Source organism: Aquarana catesbeiana, unplaced genomic scaffold (genome assembly GCF_042186555.1).
Source record: "Aquarana catesbeiana isolate 2022-GZ unplaced genomic scaffold, ASM4218655v1 unanchor237, whole genome shotgun sequence".
In the NCBI taxonomy this organism is placed as follows: Eukaryota; Metazoa; Chordata; class Amphibia; order Anura; family Ranidae; genus Aquarana; species Aquarana catesbeiana.
Genome location: NW_027362665.1, coordinates 1,032,139 through 1,046,885, shown reverse-complemented (window position 1 = coordinate 1,046,885; position 14,747 = coordinate 1,032,139). Strand labels below are relative to the sequence as shown.

At 47.5% G+C, this 14,747-nt stretch overlaps 1 protein-coding gene across 2 annotated transcripts; it reads right to left on the bottom strand.

The window, feature by feature from the left end:
• Positions 1-3,900: 3,900 nt before the first annotated feature.
• LOC141122035 (uncharacterized) lies at positions 3,901-14,103 on the bottom strand. 2 transcript variants are annotated; one of them, XM_073611835.1, is made up of 6 exons: positions 13,744-14,103; positions 9,277-9,390; positions 8,430-8,564; positions 8,218-8,341; positions 8,004-8,101; positions 3,901-4,146 (listed from the first exon to the last, which is right to left on the bottom strand). In XM_073611835.1, exons 1-6 carry the CDS (start codon positions 13,759-13,761, stop codon positions 3,991-3,993), a joined length of 645 nt encoding a protein of 214 aa, XP_073467936.1. In that variant the 5' UTR covers positions 13,762-14,103; the 3' UTR covers positions 3,901-3,990. The 2 variants fall into 2 exon arrangements, with proteins under 2 accessions (XP_073467936.1, XP_073467935.1); XM_073611834.1 differs by lacking the exon at positions 3,901-4,146 and adding an exon at positions 6,123-6,831.
• Between the last annotated feature and the right edge of the window lie 644 nt (positions 14,104-14,747).

Below are 14,747 nucleotides of genomic sequence, written 5' to 3'. Positions count from 1 at the left end.
GCTCTGGTCCATGATGCCAACGCTCACAAATCGGTTGCAATTTTTTGCTTTCCCCTCCTCATGGCTGAATGCTTAGTCATGACGTGATACGTGCGGGGTCTTAATTCCTCTATAAAGCGCTCACTGGTAATTAACTATTTGTCCCCAGGTGTGTGTTCTTCTTGAGACACATCTAATGGGCTCCCGAGTCCTGAGTTTAACACGGGCTTGGGTGGGTGCCCACTACCATGCACCTTATTCCAATTATGCCAGAGGGGTCAGTGTTTTAGTGCACAAATCCCTGCCCTTTCAGCTCCTGGATGTTAAGATCGACTCGGGGGAAGATATGTGCTCCTCCATGCCCGGATCTCGGAGGTCCCTATTGTAATTGTGGGCATCTACCTTCCCCCTCCAGCTGATATAGATGTGCTCCATGTGCTGATGCAGCAGGTTACACTCTATAATGTAGAGAATGTATTATTCACTGGTGACTTTAATATGGCCCCTTCTCCAGGGATGGACAGACTGCATGCTTCCGGTTCTCAGCCGGTGGGGTTGTCCCGTTGGGCCTCCACCTTCCAGATGACTGACGTTTGGCGTCATTTTCACCCCTCTGATAGGGAATTTACGTGCCTTTCCACCACATACTGGACCCTGTCCCGCATTGACCTGGCTTTTGCCTCCCCGGCTTTGCTGCGTAGAGTGGCCTCCACTGAGATCCTCTTGCGAGGAATTTCGGATCATGCTCCGGTATCTGTCACATTGAGGCTATCAGAGGTGGAGGGTGTGGGTGTATGGAGGCTGTCCAAGTACTGGATTATGGACCCAGATATACAGGAAGAGATGCCAGAGGCACTGTGTAACTTTTGGATGGGGAACGCGGGTTCTGCTGGACCTCTGGTAGTGTGGGATGCCCTTAAATCATGGCTTAGGGACACGTATATGGCTCGCATAGCTACTAAAAAGAGGCAATCTGCGCAGTCTCTGAGGCAGTTGGAGGAAGAGGCACGGTTAAAAGAAGCTGAATATGTACGATCTCCCAATCAGGGAACTTATTGCCCTGGCAGGATATCCTGAGGGAATTGTCCCTATTTAGAAATGAGCTTACCAAGAAGGCTATGCTCGATAGTGCCCAGAGGATGTTAGAATTCGGGGATAAAAACGGGAGGCTGTTGGCCTGGTTGGCAAAGGGACAACATGCTGCGACTCATATTGGTAAGGTGAAGGATCTAGATGGCCAATTGCTGACAGCCCCAGTTGATATTAGCGCTAGATTTTTAGATTTTTACCAGACCCTCTACTCCTCTAGGGCAAACTTTCATATCTTTGAGCTTACGCAATACCTTGACCTGATCCCACTTCCTGTGTTGGAAAGGGAGAAGAGCGAAGACTTGGATAGGGATATCTCCCTTGAGGAAGTGCAGGAGGCACTAGGATCTATGTAGTCGGGCAAATCTCCAGGACCTGATGGAATTCCCATTGAATTTTATTCGGTTTATTAGGATTTTCTGGCCCCTAAGCTTACTTCGATAATGCGACAATTCTCTGACTTGGACTCCTTCCCGGAGTATTGGTCCGAGGCGATAGTGGTCTTGGTGCCCAAACCTGGTAAGGACCCTGAAGAGTGTACCTCCTACCAGCCTATTTCCCTAATTAATGCTGACGCCAAGTTGCCGGCAAAGATTCTAGCCCATAGGCTTAGTGGGGTGATGGAGGACCTCGTTCATGTGCATCAGACCGGGTTCATGCCGGGTAATGGCACGGATATCAATATCCATCGCCTGTTTCTAAATTTAGCCACCTCCCATCATAATGTAGGCACAAGAGTCATAGCCTCTCTGGACGCAGAGAAGGCTTTTGACTCTGTTGAGTGGGAGTACCTTTGGGCGGTGTTGTGTAGATTTGGAGAGGGACCTAGGTTTCTACATTGGCTGAGGTTGTTATATAAAGCTCCTAGGGCAAGGATTCGGGTTAATAATACCCTTTCAGATTTTTTTCTCCTGCAGAGGGGGACCCGGCAAGGCTGCCCTCTATCACCTAGCCTGCATTAGCCTTGGAACCCCTGGCAGTTTTAGTCAGGGAATCTGATAGTATTAAAGGACTCAGGGTCGGCCCTCTGGAGGAGAAAATTTCTTTACATGCGGACGACACGTTGTTATATCTGCAGGATGCTGGCTCTTCCCTACAGGCGGCTTTAGCTGCCTTTGATGAATTTGGCAGGTTCTCAGGAATTCGGATCAATTGGGGCAAGTCTGTCTTGTTCCCTCTTGATGCGCAGACTAGACAATCTGCGGCTCAATCTGCGTTGCGATGGGTAGATGAATTTGTATATCTAGGAATTAGAGTCACACGTGACCCCCAGTCCTTCCAACGCCTTAATCTCCAGCCTGTAGCGTCACGTCTTAAGGACCACTATTCTAGATGGGCTAATTTACCCCTTATTAGGACGAATTAATATCATAAAGATGATCTATCTTCCTAAATTTATTTATCTTTTCAGGAACTGCCCTGTATTGATACCCTGATCCTTCTTCAGGGAACTAGATGGCTGCATTGGCTCCTTTCTGTGGCAGGGTTCCCCCCTCGCTTGGCTAGATCGACCTTACAGCTCCCGGTGGATTGTGGGGGACTGGCTTTGCCCAACCTGCGGCTCTACTATTGGGCGGCCATATTGGTAACGGTCAGGTGGTGGTTGGAACAGTCTAGGGCCAATACTGCTGTCTGCCTTGAGGCAGCTGTTTTGTGGGATTCCTCAAGGAGTTAGGTAACCTGATATATCGAGGCGCCTCGCCGTACCCTTCCTTGCCGATCCCTACCAGAACTACTCTTGGGGTGTGGAGTCTGGTTAGGAGACGGTTTATTTCTCCAGGCAAATGGTCTCCCTTTTGCCCACTGTGGGGTAACCCATCATTCCCACACTTTAAGTCGATCCCTGACCCGCAACTTTGTGCCTGGTATAACATTAAAATACTGAAAGATGTGGTGGTGGTGGTATCGCTGTGTTCCTTTCAGGAGTTGGTTGTGAGGTACGATCTCCCTGGATGGATGATATTCCGATACCATCAGCTGCGTCATGCATTCCGAGCACAATTCCCGACATCACTCGATCTTGAATCAGATGCGGTTGAGGAGAGTCTCTATCCAAACCTTTGTCTGCAATATACCTGACTCTAATTAGGAAAGACTCTCCAAAGATGGACATACTTTGGACTCGGTGGGAGGCTGACATCCCAGCCCTAGATAGGGAATCATGGGAGGAAAGTTTTGCGGATAGCTTTCGACTGCTGATATCTTCTAGAGATAAATTAATACAAACAAAATTCTTCCATAGGGTGTACCTCACGCCTCAGAGACTGCATAGAATATACCCGGGGAGGTCTCCGGACTGCCCGCGTTGACACTCTCCTGATAGTTCCTACATCCACATGTTTTGGGCCTGCCCTAGACTATCACTATATTGGTCTGCCATAATGGAAGGTATTAATGCTCGTTTACAACTTGAAATACCCTTGACTCCTGAATTAGCCTTACTGGGCATACACGATGATGACCAGAGACCTAGATATACCAAGTTGCTAGTTTCGCTGTTGCTCTTCTATGCCAAAAAAGAGATTTTATTAAAATGGATTTCTAGCAGGTCTCCTACGGTAAGGGCGTGGGAAAATTCAGTCAATGCTGTCCTACCTATGTACAAATTGACATATATAAGTAGGGCATGTCCTCAGAAGTACACGAGAGTGTGGAAGCCCTGGACCGACCCTGGTTGAGGTCTCCATTAATGTGACCTAGCACCTTCCTGCTATTTGTGTGCGGTATTGTACACTGTGTTGGCTTCCCCCCCCTCGCCCCTCCCTTTTATCCCTGATACTTCCCATCCACTCCTCCCCCACCCCATTTCCTTTTTCCCACGCCCCCCCATTCTCTTTTTCCCCTCTTAGTATTGCCATCATGCACGAATAAATCTTACTGTATGAAATTTACCTGCTCCTTCTATATGACATGTATGGATCTCTATGTGACCACTGTATTGCTTCTTTTTTTGTATTGTGTACCATATTTTCTTAAATAAAGACCAACCTTGTTGTTAAAAAAATAAAAAAAATAATTGTGTCTGCAGCAAAGAGACTCTTCTTTAACATCAGTATTATCATCCCCGAGGTTTCCACTCTGAAAGATATAATAAAACATTCATTGTAACAAACATGCTGTGTATAAATCAGAACTACCAATAATTGTCAATCATCTACCTGATGATGGTGAGTAGGGATGAGCCGAACACCCCCCTGTTCGGTTCGCACCAGAACATGCGAACAGGAAAAAAAAGTTCGCTCGAACACGCGAACACCGTTAAAGTCTATGGGACACGAACATGAATAATCAAAAGTGCTAATTTTAAAGGCTAATATGCAAGTTATTGTCATAAAAAGTGTTTGGGGACCCGGGTCCTGCCCCAGGGGACATGGATCAATGCAAAAAAAGTTTTAAAAACGGCCGTTTTTTCGGGAGCAGTGATTTTAATAAGGCTTAAAGTCAAACAATAAAAGTGTAATATCCCTTTAAATATCGTACCTGGGGGGTGTCTATAGTATGCCTGTAAAGGGGCGCATGTTTCCTGTGTTTAGAACAGTCCGAGAGCAAAATTACATTTTGAAGGAAAAAACACATTTAAAACTACCCGCGGCTAATTGCATTGCCGACAATACACATAGAAGTTCATTGATAAAAACGGCATGGGAATTCCCCACAGGGGAACCCCGAACCAAAATTTAAAAAAAATGACGTGGGAGTCCCCCTAAATTCCCCTAAATTCCATACCAGGCCCTTCAGGTCTGGTATGGATTTTAAGGGGAACCCCGCGCCAAAAAAAACCCCCAAAAATCCATACCCTTATCTGAGCACGCAACCTGGCAGGCCGCAGGAAAAGAGGGGGGGACGAGAGTGCACCCCCCCTCCTGAACCGTACCAGGCCACATGCCCTCAACATTGGGAGGGTGCTTTGGGGTAGCCCCCCAAAACACCTTGTCCCCATGTTGATGAGGACAAGGGCCTCATCCCCACAACCCTGGCCGGTGGTTGTGGGGGTCTGCCGGTGGGGGGCTTATCGGAATCTGGAAGCCCCCTTTAACAAGGGGACCCCCAGATCCCGCCCCCCCCTGTGTGAAATGGTAAGGGGGTACTTACCCCTACAATTTCATAAAAAACTGTCAAAAATGTTAAAAATGACAAGAGACAGTTTTTGACAATTCCTTTATTTAAATGCTTCTTCTTTCTTCTATCTTCCTTCATCTTCTTCTGGTTCTTCCTCCGGCGTTCTCGTCCAGCATCTCCTCCGCGGCGTCTTCTATCTTCTTCTCCTCGGGCTGCTCCGCACCCATGGCATGGGGGGAGGCTCCCGCTGTGTGACGGAGTCTCCTCGTCTGACGGTTCTTAAATAATGGGGGGGCGGGGCCACCCGGTGACCCCGCCCCCCTCTGACGCACGGTGACTTGATGGGACTTTCCTGTGACGTCAAGGGGAATGCCACAGGGAAGTCCCGTCATGTCCCGTGCGTCAGAGGGGGGCGGGGTCACCGGGTGGCCCCACCCCCGTTATTTAAGAACCGTCAGACGAGGAGACGCCGTCACACAGCGGGAGCCTCCCTCCATGCCAGCATGGATGCGGAGCGGCCCGGAGAAGAGAATGAAGAAGAGAAGAAGGAAGAAGAGAAGAGGATGAAGAAGAAGATGAAGAGAAGAGCGGGAGCCTCCCCCCCATGCCATGGGTGCGGAGCGGCCCAAGGAGAAGAAGATAGAAGACGCCGCGGAGGAGATGCTGGACGAGAACGCCGGAGGAAGAACCAGAAGAAGATGAAGGAAGATAGAAGAAAGAAGAAGCATTTAAATAAAGGAATTGTCAAAAACTGTCTCTTGTCATTTTTAACATTTTTGACAGTTTTTGAGTGAAATGGTAGGGGTAAGTACCCCCTTACCATTTCACACAGGGGGGGGCAGGATCTGGGGGTTCCCTTGTTAATGGGGGCTTCCAGATTCCGATAAGCCCCCCACCCGCAGACCCCCACAACCACCGGCCAGGGTTGTGGGGATGAGGCCCTTGTCCTCATCAACATGGGGACAAGGTGTTTTGGGGGGCTACCCCAAAGCACCCTCCCAATGTTGAGGGCATGTGGCCTGGTACGGTTCAGGAGGGGGAGGGCCGCACTCTCGTTCCCCCTCTTTTCCTGCGGCCTGCCAGGTTGCGTGCTCGGATAAGGGTCTGGTATGGATTCTTGGGGGGACCCCACGCCGTTTTTTTTTTTTTTGGCGCGGGGTTCCCCTTAAAATCCATACCAGACCTGAAGGGTCTGCTATGGAATTTAGGGGGAACCCCACATCATTTTTTTTTTTAAATTTTGGCCGGGGTTCCCCTTAATATCCATACCAGACCTGAAGGGCCTGGTATGGAATTTAGGGGGACTCCCACGTCATTTTTTTTTAAATTTTGGCCGGGGTTCCCCTTAATATCCATACCAGACCTGAAGGGCCTGGTATGGAATTTAGGGGGACTCCCACGTCATTTTTTTTTTAAATTTTGGTTCGGGGTTGCCCTGTGGGGAATTCCCATGCCGTTTTTATTAATGAACTTCTATGTGTATTGTCGGCAATGCAATAGCCGCGGGTAGTTTTAAATGTGTTTTTTCCTTCCAAATGTCATTTTGCTGTCAGACTGTTCTAAACACTGTTCTAAACACTCCACCATGGTGTCCTGGTACAGATCTTTGTGTTCTTTTAGAAACTCCTCCATCACCCCATCCTCATCATCCTCCTTTATTATCTCTTCTTTTACTTCAATTTTAGAATCTCTCAGGTTTCCACTCTGAATATATAATAAAAATGACATCAATTGTAACAATATAAACAACAAATATTCTGCGCAGATAAAATTAAATGAAACAAAATAAATGTCAATCAAGGAATGCTAGCTGACACTCAAGGGTAATTCAAAACGCCTCAATCAAACAGTAAATAAAATATAGTGCAGCGCAATCATATTAAACAGTCCATAAAATCATCTGCTTGATGAAATCCAGTCTTGTAAGTGAAAGAAGCCTCCTAAAGTGCAATCTTGGACACAAACAGTAAAGAGGTGATTTCAGCCCATCCACTACAGATAGTGCAGCCTCTCACCTCATAGACTCGACCTGTAAAGGTCACACAGCATTTGATCCACACCTGGGGTACCGATCGTAAGCGATCCAGCCGATGCTCACAGTTCACATATGGACAAGAAAAAAATGGGACAATCGAGTGCGGATGATGCCAGACGTAGCTCCTCCCCCCGCACGCATTACGTCCTATGGGCGTTACTTCTTCAGCCTGGGGTCGGAGACATGTCGGCAGCCCGCTGCTATTTATATTGCCATGGAGACCTAACAAACCAATAGACTCACACACACAACGACGTAGCCACAATGTAAAAACACGCCAGTATACTAGCATGAAAGGACCCCATACTGAAGAAGTCCCGCCCATAGGACGTAACGCGTATGGGGTGAAGAGCTACATCTGGCGAGGCCATCTTTCTGGTTGGAAACCAGATGATATACATGCCTGTTTGCTAGCACTCGGCCGGAGTGCTGTGTTTGTGAGCAATTTTGCTTCTATTTACCACTACTCAAATAAATATCTATACAGAGAACACTAGATTGTCCCATTTTTTTCTTGTCCATATGTGAACTGTGAGCATTGGCTGAATCGCTTACGATCGGTACCCCAGGTGTGGATCAAATGCTGTGTGACCTTTACAGGTCGAGTCTATGAGGTGAGAGGCTGCACTATCTGTAGTGGATGGGCTGAAATCACCTCTTTACTGTTTGTGTCCAAGATTGCACTTTAGGAGGCTTCTTTCACTTACAAGACTGGATTTCATCAAGCAGATGATTTTATGGACTGTTTAATATGATTGTGCTGCACTATATTTTATCAATGGTAACAATGCAGATAATGTACAGATCCTAATGATACTATTAGTGATTGTTCCTCATCTACCTGATGATGGTGAGGGATGGTGTGATCTTCCTGTGTGGAATCCCGGGAATACAGAGGACGGGGACATCTCTCTGGTGGGTTCTCATTACTGGATCCATCTGTAGGAAACACACACACTGACTGAATACATTGTTTCTATGTGTTTATCAGATGATGGGGGATCTAGGTGGACCCTCCGTACTGCTCTCTCCTTTACAATAAAGTCTCCTCTTACCCAGTGATGTGAGGGGCGGCTGATTGTCCATCATGACGTCCTTGTAGAGATCCTTGTGTCCTTCTAAATACTCCCACTCCTCCATGGAGAAATAGACAGTGACATCCTGACACCTTATAGGAACCTGACACACACAATGATACAGTCACCATCCAGACACATCCCTTGTCTGTTACTGGATAATGTCCCAGAATTCCCAGAATCCTCCTCACCTCTCCTGTCAGCAGCTCCATCATCTTCTTGGTGACTTCTAGAATCTTCTGCATGTTGTGTCTCTCAGGTTTTAGGGAGTCACATGGAGGCACTGTGATGGTCATATGATCACCTGACTTCACAAGAGGAAATCTCTGTATTGGAGAACCAATAGGAATATCATGTTAGAATCCCAGAATCCTCCTCACCTCTCCGGTCAGGTCTGTGTTTTATTAATAGAGATAAGAGTGATGTCATGTGACCTCCCAGAATCCTCCTCACCTCTCCGGTCAGGTCTGTGTTTTATTAATAGAAATAAGAGTGATGTCATGTGTCCTCCCAGAATCCTCCTCACCTCTCCGGTCAGGTCTGTGTTTTATTAATAGAGATAAGAGTGATGTCATGTGACCTCCCAGAATCCTCCTCACCTCTCCGGTCAGTTCTGTGTTTTATTAATAGAGATAAGAGTGATGTCATGTGACCTCCCAGAATCCTCCTCACCTCTCCGGTCAGGTCTGTGTTTTATTAATAGGAGATAAGAGTGATGTCATGTGACCTCCCAGAATCCTCCTCACCACTCCGGTCAGGTCTGTGTTTTATTAATAGAGATAAGAGTGATGTCATGTGACCTCCCAGAATCCTCCTCACCTCTCCGGTCAGGTCTGTGTTTTATTAATAGAGATAAGAGTGATGTCATGTGACCTCCCAGAATCCTCCTCACCTCTCCGGTCAGGTCTGTGTTTTATTAATAGAGATAAGAGTGATGTCATGTGACCTCCCAGAATCCTCCTCACCTCTCCGGTCAGGTCTGTGTTTTATTAATAGAGATAAGAGTGATGTCATGTGACCTCCCAGAATCCTCCTCACCTCTCCGGTCAGCATGTAGATGATCTCCAGGGTGAGGTTTAGTATCTTCTCAGTCATGTGACTCCGGTCCTCCTCCATTCTCATTGGTCCCATCATTTGATCTATACAGGTCTCCTTGTAGACGGATAAATTTGGGAAATGAAAGTAAGAATTATTTGGATGGTGTTGGTCACACAATAATAGGATGTGGATGTGAGGGGGGTAATAGGAGAGTTTCTATACATATAAGAACTTCTCCCCCCCATGGGAACAGATTTCGTTTGGACTGTTTAGCGTCTGATTTTTTTGTGGGCTCCTGGGACCCTCTTGTCCTGCCAGATCAGAAATTCTCTTTTCTCTGTTGGGTTTGTTTGGTTTCTGAACTGGATTTGATTAGTTTTAGATCTGCAGACAAGGAATGATAAATACGATCCTTCCTTTGACTTGTTTGCTCTGAGGCAGTGATGTGAGGACAATGTCGGGTCATCATGATGTCCAGGAAGGGGAACTTGCTGACTTTTGGTCGGAGTTGTCGGCTAATCAGGATAATTGTCAGAACTCCGGCTGCAAGGCTCCAATCTCCGGCAGCCTGCTGACTGATCGGAGTGATGTCACTGTCACTCTCTGCAGTAAGAGAAGGGATCGGATTGGATAGCAGGATGATTCTGCTGGTGGAGTACAGGCACGCAGCCTGGCAGTTCCGGAAAGGGGGGACAAGTGAACACCCCCTCCCCTCCTGAACCATACCAGGCCACATGCCCTCAACATGGGGGTGAGGGTTTGGGTCATGGGAATCTCTGGGCTGTGGTTGTGGGGGTCTGCAGGCAGGGGGCTTATCGGAATCTGGAAACCCCCTAAACAAGGGTGGGCACAGATCCCAGCCCCCCCCATGTGAATAAGTTTGGGGTACATTGCACTCCTACCCATTCACCAAAAAAAGTGTTAAAATAAATAAAAACAGTAGACAAGTTTTTGACAATTCCTTTATTTAAAATTTTTAAAAACGGTGTCCTCCAATGTATATCCATCGTCAATCACGACGTAACGCTGGAAAAAACTTTAAAAAAAAAAATCACTCCGCCCGCCGAATGGCTGGCTTGCCATTTGACAGTTCTTACAATATATAGGTAAGGGAGGGGCCACCTAACGACATCACCTGGTGGCACAGCCCCCTTGTGACATCACAAACTGGTGAATGCTGGCTTGATGACATCACAAGGGGTGGTGGCATCACCAGGTAGCCCCACCCTTTCCTATTTAAAACTGTCAAACGGGAAGCCAGCCATTCAGCGGTTTGCCTTCATGGCGGGCAGAGCAATTTTTTTCATGTTTGGTTTCGGCGGTGTGGCAGTGTTGTGATTGATGATGGATCTACATCGGGGGACACTGTTTTTATATATTTTTTTATTTCATAAAGGAATTGTCAAAAACTTTCTCTGTGTTTTTATTAATTTTTGACACTTTTTTGGTGAATAGGTAGGCCATACTCTTTCACATGGGGGGGCAGAATCTGGGGGCTTCCTTCTTAAAGGCTTCCAGATTCTGATAAGCCCCCTACAGACAGACCCCCACAACTACAGGCCAGGGTTGTGGGGAAGAGACCCTTGCCCCATGGGGACAAGGTGCTTTGGGGTGGGGTAGAGGCAGAGCCCCCCTGCCCCAAAACACCCACTCCCCCATGTTAAGAGCATGTGTGGCCCGGTATAGTTCAGGAGGTGGGGTGCTCGCTCGCCACCCCCTTTCCTGGCCTGCCAGGCTACTATCTCAGAAAAGGGTCCAGTATGGATTTTGGGGGGACACCACACTGTTTTTTTTGTAAATATTGGCATGGGGTTCCCGCCTGGTATGGACTGGGGAGACCCCACGCCAGTTTTTAAACATTTTTCTATTGCTGGCAATTGTATTGTATTGTATTGCCGGCAATTTAAAAGTAATTTCATGCATTTTTTTGTCTTTAGAAATGTCAGGTTTGCTGCAGCAGGTTCTATACATGCTGCAAATGCACCATTTTACAGGCAGACTAAAGGAGATCCCCAGCCACTGAATATTTCTTTTTTATTGTTGCATTTTAAGCAGCATTAAAATCACTGCTTCTGTAAAAAACAATCTTTTTTTAAAAAAAATGCATTTATACATGTCCCCCAGGGCAGTGCCCAGACCCTCATACACTTTGTATGGCCATTTATTGCCAAATAAGGCTTCAAAATGGGCGCTTTTGATTTTTCAAGTTCGGCTCCCATAGAGTTTAATAGGGTTCAGCGTTCGGGTCAGAACTTTTTCTCTGTTTGGGAGTTCTAGTGCGAATTGAACTGGGGGAGTTTTTGGCACATGTGTATACAGTATACATCATCCATTTATACATTATCTATATGGAGACTATACAATCTACAGACTTCTGATCTATGGTATCAGTGGGGGATGTTATACACAGAGATATATAGAATGATACAGACTCTCCTCTCTATATACAGTATACATCATCCATTTATATATTATCTATATGGAGACTACACAATATACAGACTTCTGATCTATGATATCAGTGGGGGTGTCATGGACATACTACTTCCAGACCTGCAACAGGGCTCAGGCGCATCCCCACCAACAGGTTCCCAGTAACGAACAGGCGTGCGCCAATGCGCATGTGCCGATTGCAGAGATCGCACACACAGTGATTCGGCTTTGGCGCCCAGTGGCCTTTAAGAGGGGCTTACACCATTCAGCTCTTGCTGTTTGATCTGCAGCTTCACCTGTGACCTGTTCCTGTAATCAGCATCCGATCATCTGACCTGGCTCTCTGACCACGCTGCTGTCTCCAATCCTGAACCTTGGCTTTCCCTGACTCTGATTCTGTTTACCTGCCTGTCTGATCTCCTGTTACCAGAAACCAGCCCGAACTTGACTATTCCTTGCCTGCCGATTCTGTTGAACTGATCCGCTGTGTATGACCCAGCTTGACTGACCTTGCTTCTGCCTGCTGTGTGCACCCTGCTGACCTGCATCCAGCTCACCTGCACCCTGCTGACCTGCATCCTGCTGACCTGCATCCGCTGACCTGCACCCTGCTGACCTGCATCCAGCTTACCTGCATCCTCCTGACCTACATCCAGCTTACCTGCATCCAGCTTACCTGCATCCAGCTCACCTGCACCCTGCTGACCTGCATCCAGCTCACCTGCATCCAGCTCACCTGCACCCTGCTGACCTGCATCCAGCTTACCTGCATCCTCCTGACCTACATCAAGCTTACCTGCACCCTGCTGACCTGCATCCAGCTTACCTGCATCCTCCTGACCTACATCCAGCTTACCTGCATCCTCCTGACCTACATCCAGCTTACCTGCATCCTCCTGACCTACATCCAGCTTACCTGCATCCTCCTGACCTACATCCAGCTTACCTGCATCCTCCTGACCTACATCCAGCTCACCTGCATCCTCCTGACCTACATCCAGCTTACCTGCATCCTCCTGACCTACATCCAGCTTACTTGCATTCTGCTGACCTACATCCAGCTCACCTGCATCCTCCTGACCTACATCCAGCTTACCTGCATTCTGCTGACCTACATCCAGCTTACCTGCATCCAGCTTACCTGCATCCTCCTGACCTACATCCAGCTTACCTGCATCCTCCTGACCTACATCCAGCTCACCTGCATCCTCCTGACCTACATCCAGCTTACCTGCATTCTGCTGACCTGCATCCAGCTTACCTGCATCCTCCTGACCTACATCCAGCTTACCTGCATCCAGCTCACCTGCATCCAGCTCACCTGCATCCAGCTCACCTGCATCCTCCTGACCTACATCCAGCTCACCTGCACCCTGCTGACCTGCATCCAGCTCACCTGCATCCTGCTGACCTGCATCCAGCTTACCTGCACCCTGCTGACCTGCATCCAGCTCACCTGCACCCTGCTGACCTGCATCCAGCTCACCTGCACCCTGCTGACCTGCATCCAGCTCACCTGCATCCTGCTGACCTGCACCCTGCTGACCTGCACCCAGCTCACCTGCATCCTGCTGACCTGCATCCTGCTGACCTGCATCCAGGTTACCTGCACCCTGCTGACCTGCACCCTGCTGACCTGCACCCAGCTCACCTGCATCCTGCTGACCTGCATCCAGCTTACCTGCTGACTTGTATCCAGCTTACCTGCACCCGGCACTCCAGCCAGTTCCAGTGTCTCCCAGTGGACATCATCTCCAGTTCCAGAGAATCCACCAGGCACTCATACCCCTCTGTGCTCCTACGGTCACTGTCCTCAACTCCAGTGATCTGGGAACCAGGGCTGTACGAGAGGTCTCCCTCTGCACGTCAGGCTCACATACGAGGTACATGTCGGGGGATGTTATACACAGGGATATATAGAATGATACAGACTCTCCTCTCTCTATATACAGTATACCTCATCCATTTATACATTATCTATATGGATATAGACCTTATTTAGAGCAGTCAGAAGAATGATTGGTGGGGTCTTACCTTGTTAGATCTGCCCATACATCCTCCAATCAGATTGTTTGTACTTCCCGACAAAGACGAGACGTGAATGTAGTTCTAGAAAGGTGAAGAGTCCAATCACAGAAGATTCTGGAAGATAAAACCTGGAACCACGGCACCAAGAGAAGATAAAACCCGGAACCACGGCACCAAGAGAGTCCAACTTCTTAGCACATGAAATCCGGATGTTCGGCAGCTTCCTTAACGTCTCGTAATGTGCGCTAATCTGAACTTTACTGCCAATGATGTCTTGACACAGGAAGGAGGAGTGGAGAGTATGGGGGAGGGGGATTTCCTGATAAAACCACTAACAGTTCTGCCTTCAGTCACTTCTCTTCATTGGGTGTAACCAACTTCCTCTCTGTATACAGAGATTAGAACAAGTCTAAACTTTCCCTATGTCTGTATGTATTTGGAGTGAATTTTGTTACAATATGATCACAGAATTTCTGAGGGGTCGCTATGACTATGTTGGTATTCAGAAGAATCAACAGAAAATGTCTAAAAAAAAACATTTTATTTACAATTCCAATAAAACCTCATTTTTATAAGAATGAAAAGATGCTGCATCATAAATACTCCTCAGACTTTGATGTGATAATCCATTGTCTCCATGTATAAATCCACCATACATAGACTGTCTGCTGGGATTCACAATCTGATGAGACCTAAACCACCGGTTATCTACCACAGATTCCACCAACAGATTGTACAGACAGACCATGGACAGACCTCCACCTTTCACAGAAGACTTCTCCTTCTTCACACTGAGATGGAGGATTTCCATATCTTTGAATCCCGATCAATAAGATCTGTTCAAACACATTGATCACAGTATACAGAAGATAAGTATGGAATTTGGGGGGGGTCACTCAAGTGTAGCTTCTTCTATGAACTCCAGTCTAGCCAGTGAAGTACATTTCAGGGCTTTCTGTCCACTTTTGTTTAAACGCTATCTTCAGAAAACTCACACAAAGTGACCCCTC

Coding starts and splice junctions, on each gene's coding strand:
- LOC141122035 (XM_073611834.1), bottom strand. Junction 8,565..9,276: donor TCTACATGCTGACCGGAGAG/GTGAGGAGGATT, acceptor TCTCCAATACAG/AGATTTCCTCTTGTGAAGTC. Junction 8,102..8,217: donor GCCGCCCCTCACATCACTGG/GTAAGAGGAGAC, acceptor TGTTTCCTACAG/ATGGATCCAGTAATGAGAAC.